This window comes from Eleutherodactylus coqui, chromosome 6 (assembly GCF_035609145.1).
Source record: "Eleutherodactylus coqui strain aEleCoq1 chromosome 6, aEleCoq1.hap1, whole genome shotgun sequence".
Classification (NCBI taxonomy): Eukaryota; Metazoa; Chordata; class Amphibia; order Anura; family Eleutherodactylidae; genus Eleutherodactylus; species Eleutherodactylus coqui.
The window spans coordinates 152,037,490-152,055,424 of record NC_089842.1 but is presented as its reverse complement, the minus strand read 5'-3'; the positions used below and the strand labels follow the sequence as shown (position 1 = coordinate 152,055,424).

General features: G+C 44.8%; 1 protein-coding gene across 2 annotated transcripts; it reads right to left on the bottom strand.

The window, feature by feature from the left end:
• Positions 1 to 145: 145 nt before the first annotated feature.
• On the bottom strand, positions 146 to 16,461 carry CDKN3 (cyclin dependent kinase inhibitor 3). 2 transcript variants are annotated; one of them, XM_066607994.1, is made up of 9 exons: positions 16,224 to 16,461; positions 15,027 to 15,126; positions 11,975 to 12,067; positions 9,703 to 9,758; positions 7,771 to 7,815; positions 6,772 to 6,994; positions 4,569 to 4,600; positions 3,555 to 3,658; positions 146 to 504 (listed from the first exon to the last, which is right to left on the bottom strand). In XM_066607994.1, the coding sequence occupies exons 3-9, from the start codon at positions 12,046 to 12,048 to the stop codon at positions 418 to 420; spliced, it is 621 nt and encodes a 206-aa protein (XP_066464091.1). In that variant the 5' UTR covers positions 12,049 to 12,067; positions 15,027 to 15,126; positions 16,224 to 16,461; the 3' UTR covers positions 146 to 417. The 2 variants fall into 2 exon arrangements, with proteins under 2 accessions (XP_066464091.1, XP_066464090.1); XM_066607993.1 differs by lacking the exon at positions 15,027 to 15,126.
• Between the last annotated feature and the right edge of the window lie 1,474 nt (positions 16,462 to 17,935).

Here is a 17,935-nt window from a genome sequence, read left to right as displayed (position 1 = left end):
AGGGGGTGGAGCCAAGAGCTGGTAACTGACATCACAGGTGCTGTCAGGCTCTGCCTGTAAGTCACACATCACCAATGGACAAGTGGTCGTTAGCACTTTGATAAAAGCTGAATTCTAATTATATAGCACAATGTTTACACAGTGGTGGTTTTGAGGCACATTGTTTTTATGTTTATTAACTCTTCACATTAAGTACAACCTCAGTGACAGGTTTACACAATTTATCACAAAGGAAATATAAGTTCTCACTTCTATAAAAACGGACTGGCCAAAATTAAAATAGAGCATAAAAAGTACCCAAGAAGTGCAAGAAAAGACAGGAAGTTAAATTAAACCAGTCTGTTTTAATCTCTGATACAGGACACAAGATCTCATGAGAACAGCGCAGCATCCCTTTTCATGCTATTTTCAGCACCATCATCTGGAGAGGGATTGTCTGGTTTCTTCAGATGGTGGATGACAGTGAGAGGCAGTTTCACGGAATTCATTAACAAAATTATATTGCTAGAAGGGGACCAGAAAAAATAAAATTATACCACTTAGAACGATAATTCAGCCAGGTGCATGCAGTTTATTACACATCTGTCTTGTCTCAAGCAGGCTTAGATCCCATAAGAGAATAGCAGGAAAACTTTTAGGAAGGAACTGATGAATGTAAGGGCTCATTCACACAAGTCTATTTGTGCAGTGTATTATGTGGTGAATAGAACCCATTGATCTTCAATTGGTTCATTCACATGAACTGATTTTTTTCACATATGCAACATTCTTCAGCACCTCTTCTGACTGGGGATTGGAAATTCCCCACCTCCAGGAAGTGCTGCATCTGATTGGCTAAGGGCTGCAGCTCAGCTAAACACGCCAATGAATGGCTCTGATTGGCTGAAAGTCACAGCGCTCAGGCCTTCCCGGAGGCGTGGATTTTTCAATCCCTGGCCAGAAGAGATGCTGAAGACCAGGGTCGGGGACGGTGGAGAAGATGCAGCGGAGCTGACACCGCTTCAAGCTGATGTATTTTTTTTTATTTCCTGGGTACAAAGTTGCTCTCGACATAGCCGATATCATGTCGCCCATGTGAAAAAGGCCTCATTCCCATCCGTGATGTTTGCCCTAATGCGATGTTGAGGGGATTTAAAAAAAAACAAAAAAAACGTGTGATACTCTTTCGGTGATGTGCAATTTTTTTTTTATTTCCCATGTATTCCTATGGAGGCTTCGTTTTATTACATCACAATACTACAAAACGCACGTTGCGATTTTAACATTACAAAGGCCCATTGACTTATGCGATTAAAAAAAAAAACAAAAAAAAAAAACAAAAAAATCACGCTAGGCAGCAATGCGATATGAGGTTATTCTCCAAAAAAAAAAAAAAAAGTGTTGCTGATGCTAACAAATTGCAATGAATAAAGATGCGATTTTGCCATGATTTTCTTGTGGCAAAATCGTGATCCCCTGTGGAGCCGCCTTAGAAGCTCTCTACATGGTTTTTATGGTGCAGAAACACATTTTCTCTCGTCAAAAAGCAACCCAGTGCATAAATGGCTCTCCTGCTTTGTAATGTTACAGATTTCAAGTGTGTGTCTGTACAACGTGTGGTATATATAGATATATCTGTGTGTGATAACACGCATCTGTGTACACTACCGGTCAAACGTTTAACACCACCAATTTTTATTGCCATTTACAAGTTCTCAAATTTACTTTGACATGAAAGTATATAGAGCAAGTTAAAACAAATAAAAATAACGGATTAGCTTTATTTCACCAAATTAAATTTAGACTTTGGTTTCTTCGAAGTCGCCACCTCTATCTGATATAACAGCTTTACATTGAGACATTTTTACAGTTACATTCAGATATTCAAAAATGTTTCCCCATCCTTGTGGCAGAAGTTCCCACAAATGTGCTGCAGGTAAAGGCTGCTATGCTTTCATCCTTCTGTCCAGTTCATCCTAAACAAGCTCAATGGGGTTTAAGTCTGGAGACTCTTCAGGCCATTCCATTCTTTGAAGCCTGCCAGCTTCCTCTTGTCTTCTAAAGTAGTTATGGCATAACCTAGAAGTATGTTTTGGATCATGGTCTTGTAATATGAACCCCTGACTAACTAGGTGTACATCAGAGGGTTATTGCATGGCCTATCAAAATGCTGTGGTAGCCCTTTTTGTCTAGTGTGCCAGTCACCCTATGGAAGTTTTCAACTCTGGACCCAGCAAAAGAGCCCCAGACCACCATGTTTGCCAGTTAGTGTCACACACAGGAACCATCCTTTCACCTACTCTGTGACATACAAAAAACCTGCGTGATATACTCAAGATGTCAAATTTTGATTCATCAGTCCATGAGACCGTCTTCCGCTATTCAGTAGCCCACTAAAAGTACTGCTTGGCCCAGGCAAGTTTTTTTTTTATTTTGCAATCTTAGCAGTGGCTTACTGCCTGATACTCTACCTGTCAAACCTGCAGATGGAAGTTTTCTCTTCACAGTTGAAATGGAAACTATTTTTTGCTGTATTAAGCTGTGCTTGAAGATTTTGCACTGTAAAAATGCCAATCACAAACTGTAGCCTCAAAGTCATCTGACTTTGTGGTGGACTTTAGTCTGCCAGATCTCTTCCAGTCAGAGTTTCCAAGTGCCTTTTAACCCTTTCCAATCCCATTTTGGATTCAGGGTTTCTCTTTTTGCTGTTATACAACAGTGCCATCTGCTGGCTAAAGCCAGTGTGTGCGCGCCAGAAAGGCTCTCACAACAGAGTGCCTGGCAATAGATGGTAAGAATACCCTGTCTCACGTCTTTGGACGTTGGAGCTGTACACAAAATCAGAATGTGGGAAGACGGCAGACAGTGGATTGGAAAGGGTTAAGGGTATAGGAATTTTATAATATTTATGTTTTTAACTTAGTTTGAACCATTTCACATTACTTTCTATACTTGAACTGGCTTGTCAAAAAAAAAAAATAATTGAAAAAAATGAAGTTTTCTTAAACATTTGACCGGTAGTGTATATTGATAGCAGTTTTGGGGGTGAATGTTTTTAGACTAGGAGAATCCATTTTTTATACTTTGAAGAAGCAACTAAAAATGGTAAAGGATGGCATCTGGTTGAGGTGTTGGTGCGCTACTGTGCTCAGAATACAACAAGCAGGCAGAGGAGGTGTCTGCAACTGTCTTCAGAGTCAGACAGGACTTTTACTAAAGACCGACAGACAGACACACACCTACCTACCTGCTGGAGAAAGCACTGTCACCAGGCTGGTGATGTGCAGGCGCTATGTAAATTACATTGAAACAAGTTTTTTACCTCTATTTATTGTGTGGGACACTTTGGATATTGTATACTTTACCATCACAGCTTTTTAAGGTTATACTTCAATAGAAGGCAGATCTTCCAGCTGCCCGCTGAACCATTTGTAACAATAGGTTCACAGACATGGAGTTATATTACAATATAAAACAAGTTGTTATATTTGTTAGTTCATTTGTGTAAACAAAAGCTAAGAATTAGACCTGGATATTAAGATGATACAATGACTTAGGGGACAGTAGAATGTTACCTTAATAGTTTGTATGGCGCTAGGACCACGTACAGCCTTGACCAAACGGATTGCTTCCTCAGGTGTAATTTTGTCATCCAGCCGCAGTAACAGACATGCTGCAACTGCAAAAGGATAAACCAGATTTCAATTACTCTTAGTTTGAAGAATGACAAATCTAAAGTACAAAAGTACATGCTCTATATAAAAAAACACTGCCCCTGCAGAGGTAAATATAGTGCAATGAGAAAGGAGTCTAACTTGTGTCTTCCCATTCTTCTGCCTTCTGAAAATGCTTGTTTTCTGCTGAGCAGACAGGGTCTTCCTGATGTTTGTGTTGTCTCCCCACTTTTATTCAGACACCCTTTTCACAGCAGGTTGTCAGAGAGCTAGCATAGCTGCATCCCCTCCTCCCTGTCTAAGGGTGGATTCAGACGACCGTATATCGGATCGGTTTTCACGCCGAGCCGATATATGTCGTCCTCATCTGCAGGGGTGGGGAAAGGATGGAAGAGCCAGGAGCAGGAACTGAGCTCCCACCCCCTCTCTGCCTTTCTGCACTATTTGCAATAAAAGGAGGTGGGATGGGGTGGGGCTAAGTTCTGAGAATTAGCCCCGCCCCCGCCCTATTGCAAATAGTGCAGAGGGGGCAGAGAGCACTGCTCCTGGCTCTTCCAGGCTCCCCCCTGCAGAGAGAGACGACGTATATCGGCTGGGCATGAAAACCCAGCCGATTATACAGTTGTCTGAATCCAGCCCAATATTGTATTACTCTAGGCAGGTTTCTGACCATTAGAGTCTGCAGCCAGGGAAAGGTGAGGAAGATGCCACTTTGTATATATCTTAGGTTATCTATGTATATTCCCATATACCACATTTATGGAAAAATTTAAAAAGTGCCCGTATCCATGCCTGCATTCACGTGTGCAGGGACAACCTACAGGTTCTTAGGGCACGAGTGTAAACATTATATTATCCATTACATACATGTGAAATTAATTGCGATTTAAGGTAACAACGTGGCATAGCACTTACTAAGACATGAGCGTCCCAAGCCACCATAACAGCTGCAAAAGAAAAGAAAAAAGGAAAATCAGTATGGAGGGGAAAGTGGTTTATTATAAAATAGTACATTGAAAAAATTAAGGGGGAAGTTTATTACTGAATTTATGCCACAATTCTGGCATTGAAGGTTTCAAATTATGACGCATGCCACATTGTTGCAATGATTTTAGACTTTTGCCCATTTTATATTTGTCTTGTCACTTTTCAAATGTGGACTAGTTCTAGTTAAAGGTATAGGGTCTACGGTGGACCAATAGATTCACTAGAACAGCACCCCTGGAGAGACCTTCCATCTGTTGCACAGGAATCCAGAGAAGGAACAAAACAAAAAGCTACAGGGAGACCCACAACATTGTCCGCATACATTCGTGGGCATGAGCCCTTATCAAGAACTCAGGAGGAGAAAGAAAAAAACATGACAGATGCACTGCAACAGCAAAATATCATTCCAACTGTGAAGCATGGTGGAGCGAGCATCATGGCTTGAGCCGCTTTGCTGCCTCAGTTGTGGAATAAGTTGGTGCTATACAAATAAAAAAATGTTATTGTTTTGTGATCAATGTGGGAACAATAAATTCTAAGATGTATTAAAACATTTTACAGTAAAGGCAGCAGTCCCTGACATCAAGAGGAAGAGACAATCCCCCAAAGCGCATAAGTAAATCGCTGACCTGAGATAGTGGTCAATGTCCCAGGCGGAAGAACACAAAGCAAACCTCCTCCCAGAGGGGATCAGACTCAGCCAGACAATACCTCCATGGAGTGAAGCAGTACCCACGAAAAAGGAGACTCGACTCCAGCCGCCCTCTAAAGAGTCTTAGGTCTCCAGAACAGTCCTAGAACAGATAGGCACGACAGCTTCTAGGGGACCTGCAGCACTGGAGAGCGTATCCTAGCCAGAAGAGTCCTAGAGTTCAACAGGCTATACAATCTGGAGGACAAGACGCCTGAACTGAGGCGGTCGAGAGAGGCATTCATTATCATCTCAGGTTTGCGGTCTAGAATGTTGGGGAAGGACTCTCCAAGGCTGCCATCATGGTTGAGGGGGGTGGGGGATATGGAGACACTTTTGGAATTAAGATATTCAAATGACAAAGTGTTCAGATCAGGCAAACTGTATATATCCAAAACAATGCACTCCCATTGGAGATGATAAAGTGAGATTGAGATCCTTTAGGCCACGCAAACTTGATTAACACAGTGCCGGTATGTTGAGAAAGAATAAAGGCTCTCCACTACAGAGATTTGAGAAAATTAAAAGCACTGGAGGCAGTGAGTTAAACCAACATTACAGATTGTGCTGAATCCAATCGGATTATCTCCTACTGTATGAGAGATTGCAAGACATTAAAAGTTACTGTCTGCAGGCTCATGCACCGGATTGCACGGTTATAGCACGGCAGGCATGTTATCGCTTGCTTTCTATGGGGAAATGTATCAAAATGCGTGCAAAGTAATGGAAAAGCCCACTCATGAAAAGTCCTCAGGAGTCCGTTAAAGAGCACATACAAACCAAATGTGTTTTATTATGCCAATGATCAAAAGTAGAAAGTAACTTTGTAAATCTACATTAAAAAAATGTTTTTTTGTTTTTTTCCCCTGCATACAGCAGACCTACAGTGTGGTCCCCTGCACACAGGTGGAAATTCCACCCGTGCCCACCTGCATAGGATTGCATTACAAAACGCATTCCTATGCAAACGTGCAAAATACATGCGGGAAAACAAATCGCGGCATGTTCTATTTCTGTGCGGGTCTCGCAGAGGCCCACACAGAAATGTCAGTAGTGACAGGCCGGCTCCACTCTGCGCATGCGCCGTCTGGGCGGCAGCCGGCACATCACAGAGCTGGGGCCGCGGGAGCAGGCGAGAGCCGCACTGGTCCCTGCAGGGACACGGGTCGGATCCCGCTGCAAGAATTCTCGCGAGGATCCGACCCGGCCATCTGCAGGCGGCCTATGTCTTCATTGTTGCAGAAGAATTCTCGCGAGGATCCGACCCGGCCATCTGCAGGCGGCCTATGTCTTCATTGTTGCAGAATATAACCAAACCCTGTGAAGGCTGATCCGCTTTGCTAGTGTACAACAAGTAGGTGGACTGATGGGATTCTAGCTTTCCCCTTGCTGTGGTTTTGACAATCTTCCTAGATCTACTTTTTGAAGCAGTGTACATACTGTATTAAAGTCTTCCTGCTGTTGTCCATGCAGATCTGGAGGTCTTCCAATATTTTCTGGCAAGTGTCAATTGTTGGTACATCTCCATCAAGGAAAGGGTAATGATGAACCACAAAATCGTGCTTGTAATATTCTTGTATTAGTGTAGGAACACGATAATATGAGAGCTCTGACATCGTGCAGAATATGAACACATCCTGGATTTCAAGTCTCTTAATTTCCTCTACAAGGATAAGAAAATAAAAAAAAAAAAAAAAAAAAAAAAAAAGCAAAATGTGAGAGTAGAGTTCTAGGCTATATGTAAAATAATATTGGTGCGGCAGGAAACTCCTACACTCTGCACCAATTTACAGATTTGCAGCAGTTGATAATTACAGTATGTTCCTAAACAAATACTACTACATAAATTGCAAATGAGACTTTCATGCTGAGCAAATATAGCTTTGTACTATTGTGATGTGTCTGGCAATCATGAATGTCTGTAGCCTATGAATATTACTTCAAGGGGCTTTCTATTGAGGAGGATTTGAAGAAAAAAAAAAAAAATAAATCACTTTACTATGCAGGATGTAATAATAATACTAAACATCAATAAGCTTTGAAATCTCTCCTGCAGCCCGTTAATCATGCCCAATGAGCCATGATATCACATGACTATGGCATTCACGGCACAGCCATGTAGGATTACGTGGTCTCAATCAAGGTCACGTCACTACCCGGAGTACGAGCCATGAAGGAAAGCAGCTGGCTGCACCAGAGTACATAAAATCAAGTGTGTGTCTTAAAATCTACAACAAAAGTTTTCTAAACTATATACTCCTTCAGGACAGATACCCTGTTCCCTGAAAATAAGACCAACCCCCAAAATAAGCCCTAGCATGATTTTTAAATAGTCTCCATTCAGCTATACATGTAAAAAAATAAATATTTTGGAGCAAAAATTAATATAAGACCCTGTCTTATTTAGATAGGGTGTGTAATGCCCCATCATGTACTTGCCTACATTTTGAAGAAGGTTCCTTCGAATGTTTTTAAACTTGCACCCTGAAATCACAAATAGATTCTATTAATATTAACTTGATATTGATACGAATTTGCCATCCATAGAATAAACATGGTAAGCTAAGGGAGAATGTTGTCGCTATCACACCTTGACTTAATAGTTGGAGCCTAGTGGGGATTGGCAGTTATGCTCCCACTGTCACGGCTGAGATAGAGGAAGCCTGTAACGGAGCTAATGGGTTGCCATTAGGATAGGCAATAATGCTTGGGTGTACTCAGTATTCCAGCATAATACAAGCCATCAGCAGACCGCATTCACAGAAGAAAAAATAATTTAGTAAATATTTGAAAGAGAAAAAACAATTTCTTTTTTTAATGGGAAAAAAATAAGTGTTTTTTGGACCATATCCGCACAGGATTTGATCAGTATTTTTCATCAGTTTTCTTTTTAAAGGAAGTCTGGGAGCAAAACGTATGGGCTCGTAGGAGCTGAAACACTGAATTCAGGGATGTGAGGGTTATACTTAATCTCATCTACTGTTCCCTGCTGTCAAAGCCGCTGCTGTATGCATCCAGCGGACTACATAGACGCGTGCATAGAATGAGAAAAGTAGAGAACCCCTGGAAAAATGTCACAATTGTGTTTTTTCTCAATTTCACCTAAAATGTGAAAGATGACTTTCAATACATTATATGGTACCATTAAAAATAACTAAAATATATATACACACACACACACACACACACACACACACACACACACACACACACACAATCTGTTATGCCACAAAAAACAAGCCCTCATAAGGCTGTGTCTACAGAAAAATAGAACGTAGCTCTTAAAAGGCAAGGATGTAGAAAAGGAGAAACTGAAAAGTGGCTGGTTATTAAGGGGTTACAAAAAAACAAAAAAAAAACCCACCACAAAATATGCTAATTCAGCCTTCAGTCTAAGGCCGGGCTCACACGGCCATATGTGTAAAAGATGTGAAACCCCTGTTGAGCCAGTCTATCGCCGCGTATGGCAGCGACATTGCGCTGTGCATGACAGCGTATATCACTCATGCTGTGATGCGGTCTTCCTGGCTTTTTTTTGGTTTACATTTCTAGCGCTGTCGCATCGCAATAGCGTAAGGACTACGTGCCCATAGAGAATAGGCTCCCTCACGTGTAATATGCAGCATGTGCTATAGTTATTTTCCCCCCATTTTTTTACACTTGCATATTATGCAATTTCTACATGTAAATGTGAGCGGAACTGCAAATGATCATGTATCACACTCTTGTACATTTTACGCTCGTGTGAGCCCGCCTAAAGGACCTGACCCATAGAATAAAAGGTAACACCTTATTTATTGTTGCGCAGTGAATGACAAATTTGAAACAAACAGCAATGGTGGAATGTGTTTTTTTTCCTTCCACCCCACCTGAAAAAAAAAAAAAAAGTTCTGTACTTCAAAAGTAGTGTTCTTGAAAAATACAACATATACTGCAAGAAACAAGCACCAATATAGTTTCAATAGCAATTTTTTCCTCTTCTAAGACCCCATGACTTAGGCTGCTTGTCCAAGTTGCGTTGCTATGGAAAGCGCAGTGCCGGCATCCACAAGCGGAGAATCCTAGCAATTCTGTGATTGCCGCAATTCTGCGCGGTGCGCCTATCTGTTGGATGGGCTCAAGTAGGAGACCTGTCAGCTCTCCCCCCTCATTCCCCACGGCGGAATATCGCTAGCGATATTCCACCTTGGCCGTGAACAGGAGGCCTTAGAATAGCAATGCCTTTTTCTTTTCTGTCAAAAGGGGAAAAAAAACAAACGAAAAACCAAAACCAAAAAATAAAACAAAACAGTGGACAGAAATTAAAGGCTGTCAATGAGAACAGAACCTTACACTTATCAACTTGTACAGATTTAAAGATAGGGTACATACCTGGAAGAGAGCTTATCCCTAGTATATGGCCGTAGTTTACTGGTTCTAGACTTAGCCTACAGGAGAGACGGAATGCAAATATTTTACTGGGTATTCTAAGACCATAACTCCTTCGTAACATCTGCCATATAGAATACACACACAGTCAAAAATAAAATCCCTCCCCTAGAAGGAGGAGTTGTCGGAATCAAATTAAGCTTTCATGTATGATTGTAACATTGATATAAATAAGGGATTATACTATCAGAGCAAAAGGATCATTTATTGTGGAAAACTGACCCCTTGAAGGAAAGCTCTAGTACCCTGTTGGGCCACCTCCAGCTTGGATACAAGATGTGATATGGGTGGGCATGGAGGCTCTAGTACCCTGTTGTACTGCCTCTAGCTTGGATGTAAGATGTGATATGGGCAGGCATGGAGGCTCTAGTATCCTGTTGGGCCGCCTCTAGCTTGGATGTAAGATGTGATACGGGCAGGCATGGAGGCTCTAGTACCCTGTTGGGCCACCTCCAGCTTGGATACAAGATGTGATATGGGGGGGGCATGGAGGCTCTAGTACCCTGTTGGGCCGCCTCTAGCTTGGATACAAGATGTGATACCGGTAGGCACATAGATTCCGTATGGTATCCTGCAGCATATCGGCCCACATTTGCTGTAACTGAACCTCTAGATCATGCAAACTCGTAGGCTGTCAAAGTTGGCGTCCCAGATGGTCCCAAACATGTTCCATTGCTGATAAATCTGGCGACCAAGCGGCCACAGAAGTGTCACAATGTTGTGGAGACATTCCTGTGACATCCTTGCGTGTACGGCCAAGCATTATCATGCTGCAAGATGTCTCTTGGAAGCCGCCATGAGAGGAACACATGTGGCTGCAGGATGTCCTGGACATATCGCTAAGCTGTCATTGTCCCTCGTACCACTACTAGTGGTGACTGACTGTTGTACGGGATGGCCCCGCAGACCATTACACCAGCAGTGGGGGCAGTCTGCCGCTCACAACTAAGGCAGGATTGAGTCTCATACCCCTAGGTCTCCAGCCATGAATACGACCGTCGTTAGTACCCAAACTAAACCTAGAGTCATAGTTGAAGACAACCTGGTTCCACTCTGTAGCAGATCAGTTTCATAGTTCATGACATCACTGCAGGTGGAGGCGATAGTGGGTGTCAAAGGCAGTATACATAATGGGCGCCGTGAGACCAAATGTCCTCCAGCCAAATGCCTGAAAAAAATTACAGACAGACACAGGTGCCTATAACGATGATACCACCTGACTCTGGATGGCGGACAATGAAGCAGTTGGAGCTGCTTGTTGTCTGATCAGACGATCCTCTCTACTGGTTGTCTGTCGAGGGCAGCCTGAGCCCGGTCGCCTTGTGTGTCCTCACACATCCAATGGTCCTAATACCTCCTAACAGTCTGGTCAGAACAGCCCAGGTGGCGGCAATTCAGGGAGGGTCACAGCCTGTAGGACCTTTCGTCAAAAGGTCACATCTTTAATGGGTAAATGCCCAGTATGTATTTTCTAAACCACTGGTTGAAATTCAGGCTTTCCAAAAAGAGGATTTTTCCAGGCTGTTTAAGACTTTTTTCTTGTTGGATGGATTTTCCAGAAACTTGCGGAGTTCTGAACCAAAAAGAGAAAAGAGAGCCCTTGCAGGCCCCCGATCAAGTCTGGTCTACAAGTATCCACAAACATAGTACTCTGCGTCTATGTGCTGTAGAAACAGGGGGTTGGGGCCCTTTAAACTCTCCATCTTCCTGTCCCTGCATACGTCAACGGGCATTCTCCAGTAGTGCTCACAGGATTGGACGAAGCCGAACAATAAAAATAAAAATACAATTGGTATTGCCTTGTCTGTAAAAGTCCAAAATATTAAGATATTGCATTATCTGCACGTTAAAAAAGTCATGTAGAAAAATAAAAACACACAATGCCAGAAGAGTATTTTTCTTTCATCACCCCAGTTGTATAAGAAGAAGTTATCAAAAAGTCATGTACACCCCTTAATGGTACCCTAAGACCTACAGCTCATCCCATAAAAAAATAAGCCCTCACAAAGAGGAACCCAGCCTAAGAGATGCTGTTTAGCAGTTTCATACACAAACTATATGTGATGTTCCTGTATTTCTTAAAGTTGTAGCTGGACCTGTCAGCCAGAGCTAAATGCCACATGAAAGTCAAATCCTGCTACCATCTGATACTACAAGTGACCATGCTAACAAGGATGGCAGTACCATGGCATTTAGTAGGTTAACGTGGACTTACCAAGACAATTCAAACGGTGTTTGTTCGTTTTCCAATGTTTCTTCATCTGAAGAGTCAAAACTATGTTCATTCATTGTGTCGATTCTATGTATTCTGTAATGAGAGGATTCAAACAGCATACAATAAACAGCAGGCAGCCCAAAACATCCACAGACACAAAGTGCAGGTCCGGGGAGCGGATCACAGAATGGAGGACACAAGACAGCAGGCTTCACACCCCTGAATATGCACGCTTTGGAAAGGAAAAAATACAATTAAAGCACCTAGAAGGAGTTGTCATTTTGCTACGAGACTCACGCATGCAGTTCCATCTCAGGCAGATCTAGAAATGATTAGCGCCGTGGCTGATTAGATGAACGGTCTTACCACCTGAGGCCCTACATTTGGTTTCACAGGCTCCTTGTGTGTAGTGGCCTTATTTTTTTGCTTGTGTAGAGCTTGTTTACCTCGTAGAGGCGACTAGGGGTCATCAAAGATTTTGCCTGGTTAACGGAGTTTGAGAGGGGTGCATTATTGTAATGTGGGAAGCTGGATGGTCATATCGACGAATTGCCGCCACCTGGGCTGTTCTGCCCAGACTTCTAGAGGGTGTTGGGACAGGTCTGATCAGCCAACAAGCACAAGCAGCTCCAACTGCTTCATTGTCCACCATCCAGAGACAGGTGGCGCCATCATTACATCCCCTGTGTCTCTCTGAAGCATTTCAAGGCGCTTGGCTGAATGACATTTGGTCTTACGGCGCCCATTATGTGAACTGCCATTGACACCTACCGTTATTTCAGTCTACAGTGGTGTCGTGAACGACAAAACTGGACTGCTACAGAGTGAAACCGGGTGGTCTTAATCGATAAAACCTGGTTTAGTTTGATCGCTGACGACAGCCATGTTTGTGTCTGGATACCTGGGGCTGAGCGCCTCAATCCCGCCTTTGCTGTGGAGCGGCACACTGCCCCCACTGCTGGTGTGATGCTCTGGGGGGCATCGCATGTGACAGTCAGTAACCCCTACCCTGTCGTATATTAATTTTTGGCCCAAAAGAGGCACTAGGTCTTATTTTTGGGAGATGTCTTATACTTCCCTAGCAGGCTCGGTCCAGGTCCCTCCCGCTGCTCTCCGAGGGCGCCAACATACTGAGCCGCAGCATTGATTGGCCAATTCATAAATCCCGCCTCCACAATGCAATGGCTGTGACTGGTTCTTCAACCGATGCTCAGTCAATCACATTGGTTCTCGAGCGCTGCTTAGACAATCAAAGCCATCGCCTCCTGGAGGTGGGATTTAGGAATCCTGTAACCAGGAAGTGATGATCTGTGGGTGAACGAGGACTGCAGGATGTATGGCGGAGCTCTGGACAGCAGTAGGAGGATCTGGACTGAGCCTGTAGCTATTCCCTTTTTTTTTTTAATGTAATGCAGCTATGGCTTATTTGCAGGAAAGGGCTTATATTTGAAGCCTCTCAAAAAACATATCATGGTAGATGTTATTTCGGGGAAACAGGGTAGTAGTGGTACGAGGGACAATGACAGCTCAGCGATATGTTCAGGACATCCTGCAGCCACATGTGTTCCTCTCATGGCGGCTTCCAAGAGGCATCCAGCAGGATGATGCTCGGCCGCACACACAAGGGGGTCACAGGAATGTCTCCACAACATTGTCACACATCCATGGCTGCCCGGTTGTCAGATTTATCACCAATAGAACATGTTTGGGACCATCTGGGACGCCAAGTTTGATAGTCTTAAAGTTTGCACAATCTAGAGGCTCAGTTACAGCAAATGTGGACCGATATGCCCCAGATACCATACAGAACCTGTATGCCTCCATGCCTGCCAGTACCACATCATGTATCCAAGCTAGAGGCAATACAACAGGATACTAGAGCCTCCATGTCCACACGTATCATGTCTTGTATCCAAGCTAGAGGCGGTACAACAGGGTACTAGAGCCTCCATGTCCACACGGGTATTATTGTATCTTGACGCCACTGGAAGTTAGGGGTTTGACAGGAGGAACGCCCCTCTTACACCGCTAGCTCCCGATTGGGTCAAGGCACGAATGTCCTAGCAGCACAGTGTGCATTGATGTGTGCCTGCCCTGCAGCCTTAGGCTGAGTTACTTGTGTTCTTAGCCTTACATTAGGAACTGTAAGTGCTGCCATGTTACCGCTGTACCATGGCAGCATTAACATCTAATCATGTACGGCTAGGAAGAGAATGTACTCTGCGTAAGGCTGCAGGGCAGGCACACATCAATGCACATGCTGCAGCTCCTGGGCAGCCGCCACCTCAGTGCTGCGTCACGGCAGCCGGCTCTCAGCTGTGTGCCGCCCCGCGCCTCTCTCCTCCCTCATAGCCACTCCCCCACTCATCGTTTCCAATGCTACCGCAGGCACCGCTTGTGGTCTGCCGGCGGGACAGGCAGCCGACTCTCTGCTGCATCCCAGGAGCCGGCCTCAGTGCTGCATGCTGCCCACTCCCCTGCTCACCTCTCCCACTATGCTCCATGAGGGCCGCTTACCGCTCGCAATGCTGCTGCAGTCCGCACTTGTGCTTCGCTGCCGGGGAAGGCCCTTCCTGGGAATCCTTAGTGGCCTTCCAGGACCTACAGGCCAAGCAGCTGTCCAGCCATTCAGGTACAGGGCGCGTCACCCCCCTGTCAAGCTTGACTCCACCAGGACTTCCTGGTGGCATCAAGATACAATAATACTGTCCACATGTATCATGTCTTGTAGCCAAGCTAGAGGGTACTAGAGCCTTCCGTCAAGTGTTCCATTTTTCGAAATACAATATCAGAGCAAAATGATAATTTAATCATTTACATCAACATTATAATCACACATATACAGTTTAATTCTGACAACTAGGAGCTTGTGTGTAAAAAACAATCAATGCGTGTAGTACGGTAGTATGTTTAGTAGATTGAATGTAATTGAAGTTATCTTCAAGCGCATCCAACTTTTCATATTATGCTGCCGTGATAGGGAAACCTCTGTCTGGCCATTATATAACTTGTATCCTGTATTTCTCCCCATATCCCCCTCTGCAGCCTGTACCTCTCATTCTCAATTCTCTCTGGACTTGGGGAAGGAGCCTTCTGTTTGTTGTATTCTATAGACTGTGCACAGAAAACTGCCCATGCTGGTATCTTACTGCCTGTAACACACAGACATGATATATCATAATATAAAGACAGTACTAAGTAGCGAAAATGGGAGGAAATAGCAGCAGATAAGGCACCATTAGCTCCTGCAGTAAGTCTTATGCGAGTGTCTCTCCCTACTCCTCCCTTCCCTCTGTTCTCACGGACTTTAATGAGCACGATGACTCCCCCCATCCTCCACTTCTTGTTATTTCTGTGGTAGGACAGCGAAACATCACTTGACAACAGGCATTGGACATCTTCCAAAAGCCTGAAGGCAGAATGCACACGGCTGGGTCGGATTCCGCATGCGACTGGCCGGTGACCCCTGCGTACCCGTTCGGATTCACACGTGTGCAGTATGGATTAGAACGCGATGATGCGGATTCTGCAGTGATTGTGGAAGGGCCTCAGATTGGATGGCTGGCGCTGACTTCCATGGAAGCCATCAGCACGGCAGATTCTGAGCGGTGGCAGGTCTGCTGGGGTCATTGTGCCCCCACATGTCCTTAGGCCGCGCTCACACTTGGCATCTGTTGCCGTGGTTACTGAATCAGTGAAAAAAAATGCACGTATTGTTAAAAACTACATGCTGCTCCTGAACGAGGTTTTTAGAAAAACACATACAATTTCTGGCTGCGGTTCAAAAACACCAAGTGTGACTGCAGCCCTCCGCATGATCTGAGTGGAAGCATATACTGACAGCAAGCAGAGTTGTTAAACATGAGAATCTGAAATACAAACTATTCTAAAGCTGCGGCCATCAGTCACATGACGGGGCACGTGACGCATCCCTGACACAAGGGGCTGTCTGTAGACCCCCAACAACCAGCAGGTAGAGAAACCCACCGATTACATGCATGTTCATTGTTTCTGTGAGGCAGGTTATAAGGGGTGCAGGAGTGACCGTCATCCCACGGAAGGAAAGTACCGGCAGCCTCTTGCCAACCAGACGTGGCTGATAACAGAAAACAACAGCTTGAATTTTTAAGTGCAATGACAGAGGAATAGATCAAAGAAACGTCAACAGAAGCTGCAAAGAACGAAGAGACCAGTCCGCACTCATCAGGCGCCGCCGTCACTCACAGCAGACAGGTGAAGTGCCACTTACCACAGCCGGGCCGAGCAGTACACCACGTGACCTAACTGATGAGCTCTTCAATTTCCCGCCACTTCTTTCCCATCCAATCACCTTCTTGCCTCACACAGGCCGCGCACACAAAGGCCTCCCTTCACAGAGAAACCGTAAACCGCTCACTCCAATACCGCACTCACTGCCGTTTATTTATCCACCCGATTAAACGCTTCATATCTATATTACAGCTCTCTGGTAAACGCTTCTATAGTGATGCCAGTACTTAAAATGGCGGTTTATAGACGCGTGTAGCGCCCGTCTGAGGCGTCTGCTGATTGGTTGGCTACGGTAACGTCATGACGTCGGTCTGAGGTAACTGCGTAGTATCGTCTAGTCAGCTGAGGGCTGCAGTGACACATAGTAACAAACAGGTTGTGAGCTCCGTCCTGTATATAATATAGATACACTCTTGTCAGAACTGCATTGTGCAGGAGGGTCTTGGACGTACATTAGGGAAAGAGTTGTACAGGCTGTAATTGTGAAGACCCACCTGCTGGGTAAAACTGTTGCAGGAGTCTTAGGACTTGTTCACACGAGCATATGCAACTTTAGTCTGTGACAAACAAACTACTTTCCCCATGTGTGCTTTCTTACACCCGTGTTACATCTCTGTGTCGTCCGCTTTGTCACAACCCATAGACTTTAACAGGTGACTTTGGTACGTGCTGTACTTATTGTACATCTGGGAAGACATGAGAAGAGGACATGCAGTGATATATATTTAGATTGTCTTTAGGATTTTCACTCCGGTCATTAGTCCATGTGCAAAATCAGCTGCAATAGCCTAATTGTACGCAGGTATGTGAATAGGCCTTTACATTCACAAGTTCCCTTAGGCCTCATGTCCACGGGCAAAATAGGATTTAAAATCCGCAGCGGATCACCCACATGCGGATCCGCACCCCATAGGGATGCATTGACCACCCGCAGGTAGATAAATACCCGCGGATGGTCAATAAAAGGGAATTTTTAAAAAATGGAGCATGAAAAAAAAGTGACATGCTCCATTTTCGTGCGGGTCTCCCACGGGGACGGCTCCCGCAGGCTTCTATTAAAGCCTATGGAAGCCGTCTGGATCCGCCGGAGACCCAAAATAAGAATAACTTACCCGCAGCGGACTGGGCAGATCTTCTCTTCTTCATGGCCGGATCTTCTTTCTTCGGCCGGGCGGATGTACACGGGGCACGAGGGACCCGCTACAGATTCTCCATGGAGAATCTGTAGCGGGCCTGATTATCCCCGTGGATATGAGGCCTAAGGCCTCATGTCTGCGGGGACAGATCCCAGCGGGTGTCCCACACGCGTGATCCGCGCCCCATAGGGATGCATTGGACACCCGCAGGTAATTAAATACCTGCGAATGTCATTGTCCCCTGAGGCGCAGATTGCGTCTGCGGGAAAACACCCGCAGCATGCTCCATTTTAGTGCGGGTCTGCCGCAGGCTTCTATTGAAGCCGTCCGAATCCGTGGCACACCCGCAGCTGAATTCCTGCTCTCCAGCGCGGGAGAGCAGGAGTTCCAAAAAAAAAAAAACAGTGCAGGGCGCATGCGCATGGCACGCTGCCGGCGTGCTGAGCACATCCGCCGGACCGAAGAGAGGATATCCGACCGTGACGGAGGGCAGATCCGCAATGTCCAGACAGGTAAGTAATGCTTACTTTTAGGCCTCATGTCCCTGGGAAAGGAG